This window comes from Chiloscyllium punctatum, chromosome 11, assembly GCF_047496795.1.
Source record: "Chiloscyllium punctatum isolate Juve2018m chromosome 11, sChiPun1.3, whole genome shotgun sequence".
NCBI classification, from domain to species: Eukaryota; Metazoa; Chordata; class Chondrichthyes; order Orectolobiformes; family Hemiscylliidae; genus Chiloscyllium; species Chiloscyllium punctatum.
The window spans coordinates 114,085,115-114,108,792 of record NC_092749.1 but is presented as its reverse complement, the minus strand read 5'-3'; the positions used below and the strand labels follow the sequence as shown (position 1 = coordinate 114,108,792).

At 49.1% G+C, this 23,678-nt stretch overlaps 1 protein-coding gene across 1 annotated transcript in view; it reads right to left on the bottom strand.

The window, feature by feature from the left end:
• LOC140483351 (sprouty-related, EVH1 domain-containing protein 2-like) overlaps positions 1-23,678 on the bottom strand; it is a 69,739-nt gene that overhangs the window by 28,691 nt on the left and 17,370 nt on the right. The window contains exons 3-4 of the mRNA XM_072581550.1: positions 21,009-21,177; positions 20,099-20,163 (exon numbers count right to left, since the gene is read on the bottom strand). Of these exons, the coding sequence (XP_072437651.1) occupies positions 20,099-20,163; positions 21,009-21,177 (234 nt within the window). The remainder of the gene's footprint in view (positions 1-20,098; positions 20,164-21,008; positions 21,178-23,678) is intronic.

Genomic DNA, 23,678 nt, shown 5'->3' with positions numbered 1-23,678 from the left:
TGCAATTAGTAGGATACAGAGCAGCCACATGCTGTTGGGAGTCCCCAGTGTATTCAAAGTTAGTTATGCTCAATGGAGCACTATACATACACCAGGATGCACACCATCCCAGGCCTCTGAGAGCGTCAGCTTCATCATTCAGCTCGGACTGTTCGGAAGGAAGGTGGCATACATGGAGGGTTGGAACTTTCAGATTCTTTACCCTGGGCATGGGATCAATGGTGTACAAAATTCCCCGGGGAGCAGCAATACACAATGACAAACGCCCAACAATTTCCATTTCTGCCCCCAGTGAGACAGAAGCAGGGGTGGGCAGGGGCAGGCTGTGCTGCCTGGACAAGCCCCCACCCTGCTCCCCCTCGGCTAGTTTTGGAGTCAGCCCACCCTCCCTTCACAGCCTGACCAACCTGGGGGCTCTTTGAGCCTCTCGATTTCATCAGGAAAATGTTCGTAATCGAATCCATTCACCTGCCCCCCCCGCTCCCCCCACACACAACCTGCTGCAACCACACGTCCTGAACTCACCCACCCCCCACCTCCTGTCAACTGTTCTCACCCCACGCCCCTCCCCCACCCCCACTCCCTCAGGGCTGGGGTATTGCTGGGTTTAGATTAGAGTGTTGTTGGAAAAGCACAGCAGGTCAGGCAGCATCTGAGGAGCAGGAAAATCGACGTTTTGGGCAAAACCCCTTCATCAGGAATAGAGCTGGGTTTGTACACTACGTGGAAAATGACTCCACCCTTCAACCTTCCGCATAAAGGAGTGCGTTTTGTTTGGTCTCTTTGGCGTAAGTGATCCTCTTTGACAAACAGGAAGCCAACGGTGGGATAGATTTTGTGGGTTCAGCTGGCAGCTCGTCTCTTTGACACGCTACAAGAGCAGGTTTGAACTTGGATCAGTGTGAAGTAGTTGCCAGGGAGCGGATGGAAGGTGAAAGGTGACAGGAGCAGATTGTCTGCAGGATGCTGGGGGGTGAATCCAGTCAACAATTAGATTCCCCTCTTTGGCCAAACTGGAAGGCACAGGAGGATGATTCCAAAACTCAATTGAACAAATATCAGAAGGATAATGACATAAAAGGGCTTTAGGCCCCTGGAACAGTCTGACAATGATGTCATGGAACTGCTTCTCACTGGGCATAAATAGCTCAGTGTGGGCGGAGTCACAGTCACCTATTAGACAAATCAAAAACAAGAGTGTTCAGGAACGGTCTCTTAACAACGTGCTCAGTAGCTCAGGAGCTGGAAGGCAGATCTCGGAGCAGGTTTAGGCTGTACATTGTGTTAACCTGTGATGAAGAGAGTTCCAAAGAATTTGGAGGCAGTTCTTTCCATTGGCGTCTCCTTGTTACTTTGGCTTGAACCCAAACTCTCACTGAAACCACTTGCCAAAAGCGATGGCTGGGGAGTGAAATGGAATCATTCAGGCGAGTGCGTTGGGGGATTATAGAGGACACATCACCCTGAAACCACTCCACACTGAGTTTTAATTTAGATCCCAAAGACCTGGCAACTGGGAGACAAGTTCTGCCTTTTATGTTGGTCAACCTAGGGGCCGTGTTTGTAAACCTGCGCCAAAGACCAGGCTCCAGGGACCATTCTTAGAGACACTGCACAGGCCCCAAGGCTCTAGGATTAAGAGGTGGAAATGGTTTTAAAAGTAACCCAGAGGTACTTGATTGTGAAGGACTATGATTATAAATATTCTAAAACTTGCCGACAGCTGCTAATGAGCTGAAAAATTAAGCGATTCTCTCCACTGCATCTGAACATTCCCTTTGATCATCAAATATTTTGATTGGGGTTGTTGGCTGCCTCGATTCACCAAGGGAGGGTCTAAACTTAGGCATTGATTTTCAGCCATTTTGATACATATTTTTCAGATTAGCAGCAATTAGGGATGGGCCTCAGCAATGACACCCACATCCCATGGATGAATGAGAAAACCACACATCAGTGTTTGCTAGTGGAATTTACACATCATCAGTGTCTCAGTGGGGAGCTCTGACTCAGGTTTCCAGGGTTCAAATCCCAGCCCAGGGGCCGAACACAAACACCGGGGGTAACACTCAAGGGCAGCGGGAGAGTGGGGAACTCGACCAGTCCACACTTCACACGTTGCCGGAAGTGACAGTTCAGCCAAGCTGCCTGTTTGCAGTTACTGGCCAAGTGACTGTGACCCTAACAGCACACTGGGTACCCATGGGTACAGGAAGTCAGCTTCCCCACTGCCTTCTCCAGGGCACTTAGGGATGGCCAATAAATACTGGCCCCAGCCAGCGACACCCACATTCCAAGTGAATAATGAAGTCTTCCCTACTCTGTACACACGAGATCACCCACAGGTCCTTGCAGTACCTTTGACCTGAAGCAAACATCTGGTGCACCCCTGTCCTTGATACTGCGCAGAGTATCCCCACACTGTCAAAATTCTGTCGTCATCTCCTCCAGTCACTGCAGCTTCCTGTGCTTCTATAGATCTTTTACCATTCTGCTGGGCTTTCAGCTGCTGAGGGTGGGGGGTGGTCGACAGGGCTAAAGTATGGAACTGCTCCCCCTCCCCTAAACCCCCACTTCTCAACCTCATTATCCCTCCTTTAAGATATTCAAACTTTTTGTCACCTGATTGAAAGACTCACGTGACCCCAGTCAAACATTGTTTAGGATCACCTTGAGATGCACCTGGTCCATAAGGTGCTATACAAGTTGTTGTTGTTGCCACCTCTGCCATACAAAATGCCAGTTCTCTCTCCCCCCCTCCCCCCCCCCCCCCACACACACACACACACACTCACACACACAGTAAAGACCCTTGCATTTTAACATCTCTTTGTATCTTCACTGTTGCCAGGCTAGTGCAGCACACACAGCACAAATACAGCATCCACGAAGATTAAAATGTGCCGTGCCCCTCCCCCCCCCCCCTCCCCGAACAAAGACAGACAGACAGACTGGCAACTTGCTTCAGTTTACATCAGCCTTAAAACCGGAATGGACTGAGTGGAGTTTTCAAACAAAAAAAAAGTGCCTCCAGGAAGCTGAGAGGCGACAGATAATTAAGTTGTAAATTATTTAAAGCCTTCAAAACCCTCCAAGCATTTGGAAAGGCAGTTTGACATGCATCAGCCTTCCAATGTACAGGCACAATGAGAAGCATCAAACCAACTACACTCTTCTGCAAGATATAGGTGTAGGCCACTCAGCCCATCAACTCCGTCCTACCATTCAATGAGAACATGGCTGACCTGACAATCCTCAAGTCCACATTCCAGCCCTTTCTAGCAGCCATCAGCTCCTCCTTAGTGATTTGAAATCTGTCTATCTCAGCCTTGGAGAGACTGAACGACCCAGCCTCGACAGCCCTCTGCAGTAAAGAATTCCACAGATTCACTCCCCTCAGAGAGAAGCCATTCCTCCCCAGGTCTGTCTTCAATGTGTGACCCCTTACTTGGAGATGATGCCCTCTGGTCCTAGACTCTCCCACCATGGGAAACAACCTCTCTGCATCTACCCTGTCCCAGCCCCATACAAATGTGGCACATTTCAATAAGACCATAAGATATAAGAGCAGATGTAGGCCATTCAGCCCATTGAGTCTGCTTCACTGTTTGATCATGGCTGATATATGTTCCTCAACTCCATGGTCCTACCTTCTCCCAGTAAGCCTTCATCCCTTTACTAAATCATGAACCTATCTTGGTCTTAAAGACACTCAATGACTGGGTCACCACAGTCCTCTGTGGCAATGAGTCCCACAGATTCCCCATCCTCTGGCTGAAGAGATTCCTCCTCATCTCAGTTCTAAAGGGTTGTCCCTTCACCCTGAGGCTGTGCCCTAGGGTCCTAGTCTCTCCTACCAGTGGAAACATGTTGTCCACATCCACTCTATCCCAGGCCCCTCACTATTCTGTAAGTTTCAATCTGATCCTTCCCCCCTCATCCTTCTAAACTCCAATGCCAACACATCCTTCCTTAGATATGGAGTGCAAAACCTGCTCACAATATTCCAAATGTGGACTGACCAGAGCTTTACAGAGCTTCAGCAGCAACTCCCTGCCCTTGTATTCTAGGCCTCTTGAAATGAACACTGACATGGCATTTGGGTTGAATTGGTGCCCTGTCTTTCTCGCTCCTTTCACACGTGGGAATAGATTCCCCATCCCTGCTGGGCTTGGTGCGATCCCACTTCCCCAGCAGGTTCAGGCCTGACTTTTGACTGAAGGTAGATCCGGTCTTTCTGCTTCAAGGAAGGGTCAAGGGTCAATAATCCAAACCCTGGAGGCCATCCCCAGCTATTGCATCAGAAACCTCACATCAGGATGTTGTGAACAAACTATGATTCGCCTTTTTAAAGACTGTCCAAGACCGAGGCAGATGGGTGGCTGTTTAATAAGAGGTTGAAGGGTTGGGCTGGAGGAGGAAGGGTATGACAGAAAGGTGGAGCTGAGACCACAACCAGATCAGACATTGGCTTTCAATGAGAGACAGCTTTGATGGGCTGAATGGTCTACTCTTGCTCCTACGATGAAATCTGCAAGCCTATCACATTCATACCCAGACCTGTACTCAGAGAAACCTCATCACTGTAAGATCTTCATCAGCTAGAAGGCCAGAGCTAACCCATAAGCAGAGAGGGAGAGAGAGAGAGAGAGAGGGAGAGAGAGAGAGAGAGAGGGAGAGAGGGAGAGAGGGAGAGAGAGGGAGAGAGGGAGAGAGGGAGAGAGGGAGAGAGAGGGAGAGAGAGAGAGGGAGAGAGAGAGGGAGGTAGGGGGATAGAGAGAGATACAGAGATACAGAGAGAGAGAGAGAGCACACGAGCGAGCAAGACAGCAAGCGAGAGAGCGAGATAGAGATATAGAGAGAGATATAGAGAGAGATTAGATTAGATTACTTACAGTGTGGAAACAGGCCCTCCGGCCCAACAAGTCCACACCGCCCCGCCGAAGCGTAACCCACCCATACCCCTACATCTACATCTACATCTACCCCTTACCTAACACTACGGGCAATTTAGCATGGCCAATTCACCTGACCTGCACATCTTTGGACTGTGGGAGGAAACCGGAGCACCCGGAGGAAACCCACGCAGACACGGGGAGAACGTGCAAACTCCACACAGTCAGTCGCCTGAGGCGGGAATTGAACCCGGATCTCCGGCGCTGCGAGGCAGCAGTGCTAACCACTGTGCCACCGTGCTGCCCACAGAGATATAGAGAAAGAGAGAGACAGACAGACACTGTGTGACAGTCTCTTCGACTCAGTGGAGTGGAGTACACTCCACAACCTAATGAAGGAGCAGTGCTCTAAAAGCTAGTGCTTCAAATAAACCTGTTGGACTATAACCTGGTGTTGTGTGATTTTTAACTTTGTCCACCCCAGTCCAACACTGGCATCTCCAAATGAACACAATTTCTGGGCAGTGTAGGGAGAGAAGACAAATTGGAGAGATTTTTGTAAGAGGTTGCAATGCTACAACAGGCCGAACGGCCACTTTATACAATTCTCAAGGAAACATTAGAAACAGTTTTTATTCTTAACCCATCAGGAGACGTCCAGTAAAATTGTACTCAACGCCTTGTGCATAAAAGGCCCATACTGAAAGACTATAACAAAGAAAGCAGAAGGAACAACATATTTCTTGTTTCTTAAAATAAGTTTGCAATGTTCTGGACATCCACATTGTATGTTTAAATATAACCATGAGAAAATTGCAGGCTAACGTCGTTTCTGTTTTTGAAAATGGTCCAGAGTTTGCAGAGTGAGAGTGTCCTTCAGCATGCTGTGTGTTTGTATGTGTGTGAGAGAAAGAGAAAGTGAGAGAGTGAGAGAGTGAGTGTAAGAGAGTGAGAGAGTGAGTGTGCGAGAGAGAGAGAGTGTGAGAGAGTGAGTGTGAGAGAGAGTGTGAGAGAGTGAGTGTGAGAGAGTGAGAGAGTGTGTGAGAGAGAGAGAGAGAGAGTGAGAGAGAGAGTGAGAGAGTGAGTGTGAGAGAGAGTGTGAGAGAGAGTGTGAGAGAGAGTGTGAGAGAGTGAGTGTGAGAGAGAGTGTGAGAGAGTGAGTGTGAGAGAGTGAGAGAGTGTGAGAGAGAGAGAGAGAGAGAGTGAGAGAGAGAGAGAGAGAGAGAGAGAGTGTGAGAGAGAGACAGAGTGGGTGAGAGAGACAGAGTGGGTGAGAGAGACAGAGTGGGTGAGAGAGACAGAGTGGGTGAGAGAGACAGAGTGGGTGAGAGAGAGAGAGGGTGTGAGAGAGGGTGTGAGAGAGGGTGTGAGAGAGGGTGTGAGAGAGGGTGTGAGAGAGGGTGTGAGAGAGGGTGTGAGAGAGGGTGTGAGAGAGGGTGTGAGAGAGGGTGTGAGAGAGGGTGTGAGAGAGGGTGTGAGAGAGGGTGTGAGAGAGGGTGTGAGAGAGGGTGTGAGAGAGGGTGAGAGTGTGAGAGAGAGAGTGCGAGAGAGAGAGTGCGAGAGAGAGAGTGCGAGAGAGAGAGTGCGAGAGAGAGAGTGCGAGAGAGAGAGTGCGAGAGAGAGAGTGCGAGAGAGAGAGTGTGCGAGAGAGAGAGAGAGAGAGAGTGAGTGAGTGAGAGAGAGTGCGAGAGAGTGAGTGAGTGCGAGAGTGTGAGTGAGAGGGTGAGTGTGTGTGAGTGTGTGAGAGAGAGGGTTAGAGTGTGTGAGAGTGAGTGTGTAAGTGTGTAAGAGAGTCTGCGTGCGTGTTGCCTGTCTCCGGTGAGACACATCTGACCTGCCCCAGCTCCCAGAGAAGTGTGGTGCCGTTTCTAACCTCGTTCGACACAGTCCAAGAGCCCAGTTCCTTGCAGCATGTTCCCAGGGTTTCAGTTGGGAGAGCTGCGATTAGGATTCCCTAAAGCCAGCAGGGCCTAACAGGAAGCTGTTCATCAGCTGATTGTCTACTCGTCCGTTTCACAAACACAACCATGTTTATAAACTGCAGCAGCTTGCCTCCTACGCCAAGACTTTAAACAAAGCGGGTTTGTGTCTCACTCTTCACCAGCTCACCAGAGGGAGGGTCACCAACGTGCTTTCAGAGGAAGGCACCGCAACCAGACACTGGTTTGATTTCACGCCGCCTTCAGGAGACTGGCTGGTAACGTTTCACTGAAATGAAACAAGTTTGTGTAACTCCTCTCCACACAACAGGAGAGTGAGAAAAGCACACCCACCTGCCAGCAAATCCCCCCAAGAACACGGTCCACCAACTACAAATCCAGACGAAACTAAATCTCCCATTCTCTCAAACCAACAGCAATGTTTCCCAACAATCACAGACAGTGCCACAACGGGGGAGAGAGAGAGACAGACAGTGCCACAACGGGGGGAGAGAGACAGACAGTGCCACAACGGGGGAGAGAGAGAGACAGACAGTGCCACAACGGGGGAGAGAGAGACAGACAGTGCCACAACGGGGGGAGAGAGAGACAGACAGTGCCACAACGGGGGGAGAGAGAGAGACAGACAGTGCCACAACGGGGGGAGAGAGAGAGAGACAGACAGTGCCACAACGGGGGGAGAGAGACAGACAGTGCCACAACGGGGGAGAGAGAGACAGACAGTGCCACAACGGGGGGAGAGAGAGACCGACAGTGCCACAACGGGGGGAGAGAGAGAGAGACAGACAGTGCCACAACGGGGGGAGAGAGACAGACAGTGCCACAACGGGGGGAGAGAGAGACAGACAGTGCCACAACGGGGGGAGAGAGAGAGAGACAGACAGTGCCACAACGGGGGGAGAGAGACAGACAGTGCCACAACGGGGGAGAGAGAGACAGACAGTGCCACAACGGGGGGAGAGAGAGACCGACAGTGCCACAACGGGGGGAGAGAGAGAGAGACAGACAGTGCCACAACGGGGGGAGAGAGACAGACAGTGCCACAACGGGGGAGAGAGAGACAGACAGTGCCACAACGGGGGGAGAGAGAGACCGACAGTGCCACAACGGGGGGAGAGAGACAGACAGTGCCACAATGGGAGAGAGAGAGACAGACAGTGTCACAATGGGGGGAGAGACAGACAGTGCCACAACGGGGGAAAGAGAGACAGACAGTGCCACAACGGGAGAGAGAGACAGACAGTGCCACAACGGGATAGAGGGAGACAGACAGTGCCACAACGGGAGAGAGAGAGAGACAGTGCCACAATGGGGGAAGAGAGAGAGACAGTGCCACAACGGGGGGAGAGAGAGACAGACAGTGCCACAACGGGGGGAGAGAGAGACAGACAGTGCCACAATGGGATAGAGGGAGACAGACAGTGCCACAACGGGGGGAGAGAGAGACAGGCAGTGCCACAATGGGAGAGAGAGACAGACAGTGCCACAATGGGGGGAGAGAGAGACAGACAGTGCCACAATGGGGGGAGAGAGAGACAGACAGACAGTGCCACAATGGGGTGAGAGAGACAGACAGTGCCACAACGGGGGGAGAGAGACAGACAGTGCCACAACGGGGGAGAGAGAGAGACAGACAGTGCCACAACGGGGGGAGAGTGACAGACAGTGCCACAATGGGGCAGAGTACAGACAGTGCCACAACGGGGGGAGAGAGACAGACAGTGCCACAACGGGGGGAGAGAGACAGACAGTGCCACAACGGGGGGAGAGAGACAGACAGTGCCACAACGGGGGGAGAGAGACAGACAGTGCCACAACGGGGGGAGAGAGACAGACAGTGCCACAACGGGGGGAGAGAGACAGACAGTGCCACAACGGGGGAGAGAGAGAGACAGACAGTGCCACAACGGGGGGAGAGAGAGAGAGACAGACAGTGCCACAACGGGGGGAGAGAGACAGACAGTGCCACAATGGGGCAGAGTACAGACAGTGCCACAACGGGGGGAGAGAGAGAGAGACAGACAGTGCCACAACGGGGGGAGAGAGACAGACAGTGCCACAATGGGGCAGAGTACAGACAGTGCCACAACGGGGGGAGAGAGAGAGAGACAGACAGTGCCACAACGGGGGGAGAGAGAGACAGACAGTGCCACAACGGGGGAGAGAGAGAGACAGACAGTGCCACAATGGGGCAGAGTACAGACAGTGCCACAACGGGGAGGGGGGAAGAGAGAGACAGACAGTGCCACAACGGGGGAGAGAGAGACAGACAGACAGTGCCACAACGGGGGGGGAGAGAGAGACAGGCAGTGCCACAACAGGGGGGGGGGCAGAGACAGACAGTGCCACAACGGGGGGGGAGAGAGAGACAGGCAGTGCCACAACAGGGGGGGGGGGCAGAGACAGACAGTGCCACAACGGGGGGAGAGAGAGACAGACCGTGCCACAACGGGGGAAAGAGAGACAGACAGTGCCACAATGGGGGAGAGAGAGAGACAGACAGTGTCACAACGGGGGGGGGGGAAGAGACAGACAGTGCCACAATGGGGGGAGAGAGAGAGACAGTGCCACAACGGGGGAAAGAGAGACAGACAGTGCCACAACGGGGGGAGAGAGAGAGACATGCCACAACGGGGGAAAGAGAGAGAGACAGTGCCACAATGGGAGAGAGAGACAGACAGTGCCACAACGGGGGGGGAGAGAGAGAGACACACACAGACAGTGCCACACCGGGAGAGATCGTGCCACCACAATCTCCTCACTTGGTTCACCGAGCACTTGAAAATCTTGAAATAAATCGTAGAATTATCAGAGCAACATCTATTCATTGCGACCTCATGTCACAACTCCTCATTTTAAAATGGAACTTGCACTAGCCTGCTCCAAACACTAACTGGGAAAAACAACCTTTCACCCTCAAAACAAGTTAGACACGGAGAGCTCTTCACCAGGCAGACAGGATACACCAGGGGGAGGGAGAGAGAGCGAGCGAGTGCGTGAGGGGCCCAGAAAGGGAGAGCAGGACAGACAGAGAGAGAGAGAGAGAGACAGTGTGCCAAAAAAAGTGGGGTGGGAGTGGGGAGAGTGAGCACAAAGAAAACCAAGAAAAAATGGCAGAATTAGGAGATAGGAAGTGAAAGGAGAGGGAGATCGAGGGAAAGAGAGAGGACAAAGATAGAGGGAGGGCAAACACAAGAGAGATTAAAAAAGATGGGGGCACAGAGCAAGAGGGGAGAGGGAGAGACAGACAGACACATCGAGGGGACTAAATGCTTGGATACAGCAATGCACAGTCAACACTGGGATTCAGTATGACCCTTCAGGTTTCAAAGTTGCATTGGGACAGAGTCTGATACAGCAGCAGCGTCAGAGTGGGGGAGCACTCCAAAGCTCTGAACTGGATCCAAGTCGTTGCTGAAATGAGTGACAGAGGAAGCTATATATTATAAAGCTGCTCACTTGGACTTTCCTTTTATTGTAAAAGCTTTGAAATTAAGCCCTCGGCTATTAAATCCGTCAATAATCTTTTGATAGTTTGGCACAATGTGATAAAATGGATGTCAGTTGCCTTGCAAAGAAATGTGAATCTCACTGAGTAGTAAACAAGATCTTCTTAATAAATAACCAGAATTTGAACATATCAACTGGTTACCATGACAACCTTGCTTTATTTATAAAGCAGGCGAGATTGGATGAAAGGCAGGATAAATCATCATGCCACCAGGCATTTTTTCAAACCACAGTGCCCTTTGAAATCAAATATTCCACTACAGTGGAACTGGATCACAACAATGAAGCAGTTTGCCTTTTATTTGTTCAAGGGGTGTGGGCATCAATGACTACTCCAAAATTTGCTACCCACTCTTAATTTCACTTCAGAAGGTGGGGGTGAGCTGCCTTCTTGAACAGCCGCAGTCCATGTGCTGTAGGTAGACCCACAATGCCCTGAGGGAGGGAATTCCAGGATTGTGATCCAGCGATGGTGATATATTTCCAAGTCAGAATGGAGGGGAACTTGCAGGGGGTGGGGCTCCCATGTTCCTGCTGGTCTTGACCTTCTAGATGGAAGTGGTTGAGTTTTGGAAGGTGCCGTCTAAGGGTCTTTGGTGAATTTCTGTAGTGCATCTTGTAGATGGTATACACTGCTGCGACTGAATGTCGCTGGGGGAGGGAGGGGATGCTTGTGGACGTGGTGCCAATCAAGTGGGCTACTTTGTCCTGGATGGTGTTAAGGTTCTTGAGTGTTGTTGGAGCTGCACTCATCCAGGACAAGTGGGGAGTATCCCATCACACTTCTGACTCGTGCTTTTGGAGAAGTTAAAAGCACTGATAAAAAAACTTAGTCATTTTTTTGAGAAGGTGAGGGTGGGTGATGAGGGGGATCAGGGAGGACAGTTGGTGGAGTTGGCGGGGGGGGGGGGGGGAAGGGGTGGTGAGGCGATGTGAAGACTGCAAAGAGGTTAGCAAAACAAGAAACAAATTAAAACCCGTAGGTAAGGTAGAAGCCAGGGTCAGATGTAGAGAGTGACAGAGAAGACGTTGAGGAGCTCTCCATGGTTCACAGAGTGTCCTCCAATCTCTGCAAGTCAGGGTCACCCTCGGGGTGGGGAGAGGGGTATGGAATCAAGTAAACAGCAGCAGAAACATTGTCCTCACCTGCTCCCTGTAATCCCACTGGGCGGGGGGGGGGGGGGGGGGGGGGCACAATGAACAAGAGGGTGAAAGGTAGCAACACGTGAGATAGGATAACACAGACTGATGGGATGGCTGACAGAGGGACATTGCTGAAGGATGTAGACGGAGTCACCTGACGGACAGAAGGAACTTACTGCCAAGTGAGAGGTGATACACTTTGGAAGGAGGTGCAGGACAAGGGTTGCCAGGATACCAAGAAGCTCAGAGGAATACAGGGATGCTGGGTGTTTGCCCATATACCCTAAAGGCACCAGGTTAATAGGAGAGTTGGAAAGACATACAGGGCACTCGCCTTTATTGGTGGTGGCACGGATTATAAGAGTAGGGAGGGTATGTTGGAGCTGTACAGGACGTTGGTTAGGCCATGGTTGGAGTACTGTGTGCAGTTCTAGTCCCCACCCTATAGGGAGGGTGGGATTGCACTGGAGGGGGCATTGAGGACATCAACGAGGATGTTGCCTGAGATGCAGCATTTCAGCAATAAGCTTACCTTTGAGTTTTCTTTGGAGCAGAGAAATTTGGGGGATCCCTGATACAGGTGTGAGAGATGATGGGGGAACTTGGACAGGAAGCAGCTGGTTCCCTTAATTGAAGGGTCCATAGAGTAGTATCCCTACCATGTGGAAACAGGCCCATCAGCCCAACAAGCCAATAACAAGGGGACAGGGAGTGAAAGGGGGGAGCTTTACAGGAAATGTTCCCCCCTTTCCCTCACCCAGAGAAGGTGCTGAGAATCTGGAATGCACTGCCTAGGAAACCTCAGAACTTTTAAAAAAGCACTTGGATGAGCAGGTGAAATGTCATAACATTCAGGGCTGTGGGCCTAGAGCAGGCAAGTGGGACGATTGTAGCTGATGCAATATATTTGGCCAAAGAGCCTCTCCTGTACAGCTAGATTGTGGTTGATTAACAGCTAGATCAAAATGGAATTTCCTCCCCAAGGGACATTGTGGGTCTAACTGCGGCGGTTCAGGAAGGCAGCTCACCCCCACCTTCTCAAGGGGGCAACTAGGGACAGGGAATAAATGCTGGGCTCAGTCAGCCCAGAGCCCATGACTGAGGCCTCTAAAAGATATTCATTTCCAGCAGAGTTACAGAGAAGGCAAGAGAGAGAGAGGGGGGGAGGGAGGGAGAAAGGATGAGAGAGAGAAAACGAGAGAGGGAAAAAAAGATAGTCACACAGTATGAAAACAGACCCTTCAGTCCGTGTGGAACATAACCCCAAACTAAATTTGCCTTACCTACCTGAACAAAGCAAGAGGAGACGACAAAGAGATAGACTGAGCAGTTGACTTGATCTTTGCTGAACGTCTCCAAGTCCAGTCGTAATGATTGAAGGGCTGAGAGGAAGCCTACAGCTCCTTCCCTGGGTTGGATCGGGGCAGGGAGCACTGTCACATTACACTCAAAATGTAAAGATCTTCAGGGGTGATGGTAAAATTAAGGGACTGCATTCGATTCTGACTGAATTCTGACCAAACTCTCTGTATGAAGTATCAGAGTTATCTACTGATGATGTCACGGCGATGGTAACTCCATCAGCAGGATCCAGGGGATGTGCAGAGGGGGGTGGGGGGAGGTTCCAGCTTCTGTTATTGCACATCATTCATCAGGCCTTGACCCTCCTTACCCCCTGCTGGAGATCCACGTCGGTGCTGCCTGGGATTATTCAGGGCCAGACAAGCATTTAGAAAGGGTCACTTCCTCTCCTTTGGAACTCACTCATCAAGTCCCCACTGACAGAATGAAAGCAACTGTTTCCCTGACCCCATCAGCTGCGATCCATCACACACACTGCTACAGCAAACAAGGCCAGAGGCTGGCAGCAACAATTGGGTAATGCAGCAGCTCGGAGAGAACAGAGTGAGAGAGAGAGAGCGAGAGAGAGAGAGCAAGAGAGAGAGAGAGAGAGAACAAGAGAGAGAGAGAGAGAGAGAAAGCGAGCGAGAGCGAGACAGAGAGCAAGCGAGAGAGCGAGCGAGAGAGAGAGCGAGAGCACGAGAGAGAGCAAGAGAGAGCGAGAGAGAGCGACAGACAGCAAGAGAGAGAGAGAGAGACAGAAAGAGAGAGAGAGCAAGAGAGAGAGCAAGAGAGAGAGCGAGAGAGAGAGCAAGCGAGAGAGCGAGAGAGAGAGCAAGCGAGAGAGCGAGAGCGAGCGAGAGAGAGAGCGAGAGCGAGAGACAGACAGCAAGAGAGAGAGAGAGAGAGAGAGAGAGTGAGAGCGAGAGAGAGCAAGAGAGAGAGCGAGAGAGAGAGCGAGAGAGAGAGAGCGAGAGAGAGAGACAGACAGCGAGAGAGAGAGAGAGAGAGAGCGAGAGAGCGAGAGAGAGCGAGAGCGAGAGACAGACAGCGAGAGAGAGAGCGAGAGAGAGAGCGAGAGTGAGAGAGAGCGAGAGCAAGAGCGAGAGCACGCAAAGAGAGAGAGAGCACACGAGGAGAGCGAGCACGAGGTGCGAGGACAGCGAGCACGAGAGAGAATGCGCGAGGAGAGAGAACGCGCGAGGAGAGAGAGCACAAGGAGCAAGGAGACAGAGCGCGCGCGAGGAGAGAGAGAGCACGAGGAGGGAGGAGAGAGAGAGCACGAGGAGGGAGGAGAGAGAGAGAGCACGAGGAGGGAGGAGAGAGAGAGAGCACGAGGAGGGAGGAGAGAGAGAGCACGAGGAGCGAGGAGAGAGAGCGCGAGGAGAGAGAGCGGCGCGTGCGAGGAGAGAGAGCGGCGCGCGCGAGGAGAGAGAGAGCAAGGTGAAAGAGCGAGACAGACAGACACAGAGATAGAGAGCAAGCGAAAACAGAGAGAGAGAAAAAAAATAAGGGATGGAGAGAGACAGCATGCGAGAGAAAACAGGGAGAGAGAGTGAGCAAGAGACAGCGAGCAAGAGAAACCAGAGAAAGCGGGTGAGAGAAAACAGAAAGAGTGAAAACAGAGAGAGAGCGAAAACAGAGAGCACGAGCGAGAGAAAAGAGAGATCACACAAGAGAAAACATAGAGAGCGTGCAAGAAAAGAGAGCGCGAGAGAGAAAACAGAGTGTGCGAGAGAAAAGAGAGAGCGTGCAAGAGAAAAGAGAGAGCGCGCAAGAGAAAAGAGAGAGCGCGCAAGAGAAAAGAGAGAGCGCGCAAGAGAAAAGAGAGAGCGCGCAAGAGAAAAGAGAGAGCGCGCAAGAGAAAAGAGAGAGAGCGTGCAAAAGAGAGAGCGCGAGAGAGAAAAGAGAGAGCGCAAGAGAAAATAGAGAGAGTGTGCAAAAGAGAGAGCGCGAGAGAGAAAAGAGAGAGCGCAAGAGAAAATAGAGAGAGAGCGCAAGAGAAAATAGAGAGATCGCGCAAGAGAAAAGAGAGAGCGCGCAAGAGAAAAGAGAGAGCGCGCAAGAGAAAAGAGAGAGCGCGCAAGAGAAAAGAGAGAGCGCGCAAGAGAAAAGAGAGAGCGCGCAAGAGAAAAGAGAGAGCGCGCAAGAGAAAAGAGAGAGAGCGCAAGAGAAAAGAGAGAGTGCGCAAGAGAAAATAGAGAGAGCGCAAAAGAGAGACCGAGCAGGAGAGAAAAGAGAGAGCATGCGCGAGAGAAAACAGAGAGAGAGCACGTGAGAGAAGACAGAGAGAGAGAGAGAGAGAGCACACGAGAAAAGAGAGCGAGAGAAAACAGAGAGAGAGCGCAAGCACGAGAGGGAATAGAAAGAGACATCAGAGGGCAAGGGGAGCAAGAGAGAGAAAACAAAAGAGGGAAAAAAAAGAGAGAAAAAAAGAGAGAGCAAGAAAACAGGCAGAGAGCTAGCAAGCAATGCATTGGCAGGGAAAGACCTCAGGAATCTGGGCCACAAAGGGACTTGGGAATCCTAGTTCAGGATTGTCTGAAGGTTAACACGCACGTTGAGTTGGCAGTTAGGAAGGCAAATGCAATGTTAGCTTTCATTTTAAGAGGGTCTAGAATACAAGAGCAGAGATGTATTGCTGAGGGTGTTTCAGGCTGTGATCGGGCCGCTTTTGGAACATTGAGTGTGGTTTTGGGTGTCATATCTAAGGAAGGATGTGCTGGTGTTGCAGGGGGATCTAGAGGTGGTTTACAAGGATGATCCTGGGGGTGAAGGGCTTGTCATTTGAGGAGTAGTTGAGGACCCTGGGTCTGTACTGGAAGGATCGGGGGGGCAGGGGGGGGGCGGGGGGTGCGCTGGATCTGATTGAAACTTACAGAATCCGGAGGGTCCTGGATAGAGTGGACGTGGAGAATATGTTTCCATCAGTAGGAGAGACTAGGGCCTGAGGACAAAGCCTCAGGGTGAAGGGACAACCCTTTAGAACTGAGATGAGGAGGAATTTCTTCAGCCGGAGGGTGGGGAATCTGCGGGACTCATTGCTACAGAGGGCTGTGGAGACCAAATAATTGAGTGTATTTAAGATTGAGATCGGTTGGTGTTTTGTAAGGGGATGAAGAGTTATGTGGAGAAGGCAAAAACATGGGGTTGAGAAACATATCAGCCACGATCGAATGGTGGAGCAGACTGGATGGGTTGAATGGCCTAATTCTGCTCCTATATCTCATGGTCATATGAAGCACTGGGAGTGTGGGGGGGGCAGGGCAAGGGGAAGGGAAGGGAGAGGACTATTTATGAAACAGACATCAGCAGATAGCTTTAGAGCAGCAGATGGGACTGTATACTGAGTATACTTGGCTTTGTACGATACACCAATAGATCACTCTGGCAGCTAGTCTGGGAGCAGCTGCTAATTGATAGTTTGACAGAAGAGCAGAGGAAATCACCTTTGAACCGAGCTTCCTGCTCCTCTCTTCATAACATGGTGACAAAGCACTGGAAGTGAATGAGATGCTGTGTGTTAACCCCTGCCCGGAGACACTGCCTTTTCTGATTGCTTCCAGCCCAGAAAGATCAAAATAGCAAAGCTTAAGCCACTCTGTCTCTGCTTATTTCAGAGTCTTAATCCCATGACAAACAAACTTAGATCATGGTGCTTCCACAGAAAATATTTCCTCACCAGTGAAGGAGTCAATGTCAAGTTATAATTTTATTTCAAAATACACCCCCCCCCCCCACACTAGTCAAACCTCCAAAAACGCTGCAATGGGGTGTTACAGAACGCCATAAATATCACAAATGGCAAAGGTAAGGGACACCTTCCTTTTTGTGACGCATTTCCTTTGTCATAAAGTCGGAGCACCTCTGCAGAATATCAGCCTCTAATTACTCCAAACGATTAATGGGTCGCTATGTCACAAGAATCAACAAAGTAAAGTTCGGATCGACGCAGAGGGGCAAACACTGTGAGGGGGGAGGCCCTTGAAGAAAACTCAAGTATTCTCCACCCCCTCCCGGGTATAGGGGACAGCAGGTGAGGAATGGCAGGGCATGACGAGCTGGTGAAATGATCCCTTTTACCTGGAGGTCTCAAGGGCACGGGAGAGATTCCCACCCATCACCTTGGGTCTGAGGACAGCATTCTGCAACAGCAGACACATTCACACCAGACTCAGATCGTTTTGCTCCTCGTGGTGAGGCTGTCTCGGTGCAGGTAATTTGTCACCAGCGTGCACGGGTGTGGCGTCTCTCGGCTCACTGCCAAGTTTTCGCAGGGACACGAGGACAGAAGGAAGTCACTTCTGCAGGAACCTTGGTGCACGGCTGCTCTTGTTCAGCATAAAACACTGGCCTACTCAGCTCTGGTACTGAAGGGGCAGAATCCTATCCATCCAATTACAGCAAAGCAGAAATCCATCGACCAATGTGGATGAAGCATGCAGACTGGGTGCTGGCCATCACCCGGACACAGTGGCTCAGTGGTGAGCACTGCTGCCTCACAGCACCAGGGTCCCAGGTTCGATTCCATCCTCGGGTGACTGTCTGTGTGGAGTTTGCACATTCTCCCCGCGTCTGCGTGGGTTTCCTCCAGTTTCCTTTCCCACAGTCCAAAGACTATGTTAGGGTGAATTGGCCATGCAAAATTACTCCATAGTGTTAGATGCATTAGTCAGAGGGAAATGGGTCAGGGTGGGCTATTCTTCGGAGGGTCGGTGTGGACTGGTTGGGCCGAAGGGCCTGTTTCCACACTGTAGGGAATCTAATCTCATCACAAAGGCAGAAGGTACAAAGCACCTTCAGATGGGAACAGTTGGGTCACTAGATAAAAGTATTCCCCATCCCTGGATCCCATCAGGACATTGTGACTGGCTTCAGGCCACCCTGCTCCTTAAAGTCCCTGAACATTTGGAAAAACATTGTTAGCAACAACACAAGGAGGCCATTCAGTCCCACGAGCCAGTGCGTTCTGTCAGATCGCTGATGATGTCTACTCCAAGGAAGAGAAGTAAGATCTACATTCATATAGCACCTTTCATGACCATTTCCAAAAGCACTTTACAACCAATCAGGCACTCTCAAAGTATAGTCTTAGTTAGAAATGTAGGAAACAGGCAGTCAAATTGTACACAGCAAGCTCCCAACAATAATGTGAGCGATCAGAGCCACCTGTTTCAGTGATTAGATTAGATTAGATTAGATTACTTACAGTGTGGAAACAGGCCCTTCGGCCCAACAAGTCCACACCGCCCCGCCGAAGCGTAACCCACCCATACCCCTACATCTACATCTACTCCTTACCTAATACTACGGGCAATTTAGCATGGCCAATTCACCTGACCTGCACATCTTTGGACTGTGGGAGGAAACCGGAGCACCCGGAGGAAACCCACGCAGACACGGGGAGAACGTGCAAACTCCACACAGTCAGTTGCCTGAGTCGGGAATTGAACCCAGGTCTCTGGCGCTGTGAGGCAGCAGTGCTGCCCAAGGGATAGATATTGGCCCAGGGAACAGAGGAAATCTTCCCTGCTCTCCTTCAATCCAATCAGCTCATCCATTTAACCTTATCCCCATACCCTTTGGCTTACTTGCTCAACAATAACTGAGAGATCTCAGTGGATCCACCAGCCTCCCACACCTGCGTCCATAGCTGAGAGGGGTGTGAGCAATGTTCCTAATGTTTACTAGCTGGTGTATGCAGTAGTTCTTGCTAAATACACTCTTGCTTCCTTATTCTGTATTCCCCATGGAAATATTTCCTCTTCATCCACTCAGTCAAATCCGCTCCTCATTTTCAACACCTCAAATCAGATCATTGGTTAACGTTCTAGATACAATAGGACAGAAGTCAGGCTGGTGTACCCTCTCCACTGTCCAATCCCGTAAAGCCCAGTCCCATTCTGATCAATATCAGACATGGCTCATGAGCAGGACCGAGGCTGCCTTCAGAGTAGTGCAGTGCTCCCGGTGGCCGCTGATCTCTGTTTGTACAACTGAAGCTGAACACGAATGAGAGAGCTGTGATAAACTCCGATACAGTGACAACTTTCACATGGAACCAACCACAACTTATGAAGCAGACAGAAGTGGCGTTCAGCCAGCCTGTACTGGACTAGGTCATTAAATCTTTTCAGTTACTGTTTTTGTGGCACCTCCTGCCGATTGGTTCATAATTTACATCTTATTATGCTGCTCACTAAGGGCTTATGTGCCACACAGGAATTTTCTGCAAATGTCTTCTCTTTCAATATTGGTGTCCTTCATCACCCCAGATCACTTTGGGGTCTGTATATGCTTGCACTTGTGCACATGTGTGCAGGGGGTGTGGTACTAAGGCACCATTACACATCAATATCTTTCACTGTCTTTGAACTCCCATTCATTAATAACTGCAGCCAACATGCATTATTTAGAGTTAAGTTTTAAAAAAATAGTTGAAATGATTCTGCCAGAAACATCTTTTGAAAAATGAACTGATTGCTGTACCATACAACATGACTTGACTACAGAGATTTCTTTAGGTGAATATCATGTCCTGTCAGGAAATACAATGCCAAATTCAGCTTGAAAGATACAGCAATCTACATTTCTACAATCTAATTCATTTACCATTTCCAAAACACTTCTAGACTTTTTATTATTGACAAACACACTAGAAAGACTGAACAACAATACAGACAAGGGACAGAGCCACAGACCCGGTACTGCTAAACTGTAAATTAATCATACGATTCATTTGAATGACTTTTGCACATTATTTACAATGTCAAAATAAAGAGAACTTGTGACTGGGACGATACCTGGAACAGACTCCCATTACTCAACAACAAAAAACAAATTTTGCATTCACAATGATACAGGAAGCTTTAGTAATTTCCTCCCACTGAGAACGTTAGACTAAAGTGTCTACACACTGTGGTTTCAGATAAGGCCATCTCTCTGAAACTTCGACTGTTTAAGCTTCAAGTTCATGGTCACCCACAGTAATGAGTCCACCAGACGTCACACTTTTAAATCAGTCACAAGATTCAGACTTGCTCATCAAAACGTTGACACATTTTTATAGTTTTCAATCCCAGAAAAGCCATTCACAAACATTGTATTGTTCTGCCTCCCAGAATTCCAAGTTGTCAGCCAATGTCCTGAACTTTTTCACGATTTGAACAGTAAGTCCAATTCATTTGAGTGACAGATGTTAAAATTAATCCCTCAACTTGGTACATGTAAATAAGAAAATAGCCAACGTTGGCAGTAGCTCCTACTTACTGTAAAAACATCATCATCGCCGACCTCCACTTCATTCTGAATTGTTGAAGATGATGTTGTTGACCCTGAAAGAAAGGGCACCATTAAAACCAAAATCACACAAAGTGGTTACAGAATAGCAGCAACATTACTGTCTAAGTAACCGCTTACTGTGAATATTACGGGAGAGAAGTGGTTTTGAACTGGACAGAGCAGGTCAGAGGAGCCATGCCCTTCCTCATTAGAAGATCAACACCAGGTTGTCCCTCAGTGAAAAGGGACCATTGCCTTCAATCCACTGACCAATACAAGACTTTATAACAACAGGCTTGCAAAAGGGAGGGGGTGGGGCAGATCAGATCGAAAATAAATTGCAAAATAAGATGATGTAGGACCCGGGGCTCAGCAGCACCCTTGAAATCTCAGCCAAACTAATCCTGCAAAGGTTTCTGGAAACATGCTCACTACGCACAGGGAAGTGTGCTCATTGGGTCAATTCGGATAACAGTGGGACACAGAGATGTGACTGAGAGAGGCCAATCGACATTATGGGCAACACACATCCTGACAAAATCATACTGTCAGAGAGAAATCAGTCGAAAAGACCCTGCCTGAACAATGGGACAGAATTTTTACACGGTAGAACATTCCTTCACAGAAACAAAATTTGATATCGAGTCAAACACAAGGAGCTATTTCTCAAACTTTTCTATGTCCATTTCTTATGAAAACTCATGTAACGAAGGCAATAGGAGGAAACAAGTACATCTGCAAACTAATCCTTTCCACAAAATGTCAATTATCTAATCAAAGTGAAATTGTGATGGTTATAAAGCAAATATTTTATTCTGAGTCAGGCATTCTGCCTTGTTCAGTGTTTGAGCAGTTGATTGGTGCTACGTTGGACAGTCGGCAAAGTGGCAAAACATACCTTCGGTCAGATCCTCGATCGCCTTCCTTACTCCTCGGTCAAACGCTCGTGCATCTGCAGGGCTCTGAAAGGTGAGTCCAAACTTCCTGTTGTCAACCATCCAATGGTGAAATGTCGGAGTTGCTTTAGTGTAAACCAGGTCTTTCTTTAAGAAGCATTCCAATACAATCTTGTGCGAGAGGAAGAAACAAAACCATGAAAATAGAAAAGGAAAAGGGAGTACAGTCACAGCACAGAAAACAAACACGGGATGCCAGTGCTTGGCTGGCTTCGACAACCTGAACACAGCCAATGACAAACCGTGCATTTTTAAATGTCATCTTCAAACAGAGCACCTCCACCTCACTTAGTGACAGTCCCTGCAATTCCAGTTGCAGTGTTAGGACAGATTCGACTCAGTGTCTGGAAGAATAAGATCACTTCTGGCTTACATGCTGTCTGATTTTAAATAAACCTGTATACTTTGATCTGCAAAATCTATAGAATCATCATTTTTAATGGTTTGCACCTTATAAAGAGAATGTGTTTGTAAAGTTAGAGAAGAAGAATTAAGCTGTATGTTATTAAATGGCACCAGGAATTGTATTGTTTAAAAACCCCCAATAATTCAAACTGAACACTCCCTGTCCATTTGACAGTAATATGATCCAATTCTATCACTGACCAGATGGGATAATGGAGGAGGTGACAACAATTAATAACTGCTATGGCTGATTCAACATCACAAATCATCACCTACATCAGAGTGGTGATATCCTGGGATTAGTAAACCTAACTTTCTGGGGAGAGGGTTCAAATCTCACCAAGGCAGCTGGTGGAATTTACATTCCATTAATAATCTCATTAAAGGCGAGATTAAACTACTGACTGTTGTAAAAACTCACCTGGTTTACTAATGTCCTTCAGAGAAGGAAATCTGTGCTGTGGCCAACATGTGAGTCCAGGCCCACTGCAATGTTAGGAGCCCCCTGGGCACTAAATTTACAACATCTCCATCATGGAAGAATTAATAAACAAGGACGGAGAGATACGGCTCAACTGTTCCCAGGTTTCACTGTCACGGCTCTATACTGTGAGCAGGATTTCCTGGGGGACCGTGCCTGTTCTGATGGTCCATGCTTTGAACAAGATAGGTTTGTCTAACAGGTTATACACCAGGTGCTTTGGACAGGGCCTTCATTTTAACAAAAGTGAAACAGGGAAATGAAGGAGGCTTAAACAGGAAACAAAATCTTTTATCAACACCATCACTTAACCCATTTAAACACAGTGCTTATGAAATGAAGCAAAATGTACAGAACGAGCAGCTTGATCCACACGATGGAGAAACAAGCAGAAAGTCTCATTAGGTGCAGAGGGACGGAGGCAGTGCTAGTGGCAAATATACTTCAGCCTGGGCCTATATCTGAGCTGCATGTTCTACGAAAGGCTGATACTGTCACAGAGGCCTACAATACAAACAGACCCTTCAGCTCATCCGGTTACAATCTCCTAACGATTCTAATTCCATTGTCCAACCCTTAAGGTGGAGGCGATGGCTTAGTGGTGTTAATGCTAGACTGTAAACCCAGATCAAATTAATCCCAGACCTAATCCTGCCATAGCAGGTGGTGTAATCTGAATTCAATAATCTGGGATTAAGAATCTAGTAATGTCCATGAAACAAGTGTCAATAGTTGGAAAACCCCATCTGGGTCACTAACGTCCTTTAGGGAAGGAAACTGCCATCCTTACCTGGGTTGGCCTCAATGTGACTCCAGACCCACAGCGATGTGGGTGACTCTTAACTGCCCCTCTGAAATAGGTGAGCAAACCCTTTAGTTAATGGGTGGATAGGGATGGACAGCAACACCCACATCCGATAAGTGAATAAACAAAAAAAGATGGCCCACAGCCCCTGCATTCTACGTGACCATCGAAATCCTTCTTCAATGTGATGGGAGTTCCTGCCTCTCCCAACCTCACAGAGCAGTGAGTTCCACATGCTGGGTGAAAAAGGGCTTTCCTTACTGCAAGATGCTCGGGTTCTTTCTAGAAGGCAGCCACTGCAGAGTTTGTCTGATTGTGGGACAAGTCCAGCAGTCTAAGTACAATATTACCATCTCATTGTACAAAATAACTCAACGACACCCATTCTACAATCACACTAACACCAGCTGCTCACATCATCACAGCTGTGTTATCAGAGAATGAAACCGAAACAAGATTTCTATCTCCCAGGCCCCTACGCAGGAGGAGGTGGTTTTCCTGAAATGATTGTACAATTTATCTTCAATGATATCCAAAATATTCTGAGTTCATTGGTTGATTGTTGATCTCTTCCTAGCTCCCCACACTGAAGGATCCAGGTAATGGGGGGAGGGGTGGAGCTGATGGTAGATGCTACATGAACAGTGGAGTTTTGGGGCAGAGCGTGGCAGTGGGACAACAAATACAGCAATTTCCTCATGAGTGGCCCCTCCCTGGTCTATTTCCATCAGGGGACCACAGTCTTAGAGACAGCAGCTCAATGATAATGATGGCATCACTGACAACAGGGACAGGCAGACAGACAGAACAGCCAACACACAAACGGTCAAAGTACCGCATCAGGAGCCTGCCAACTACACCAAAGGCCAGAAAACAGAATTGGTCATAAATGGTCAGAGTGATTTCTTCAATTTGAAGGAT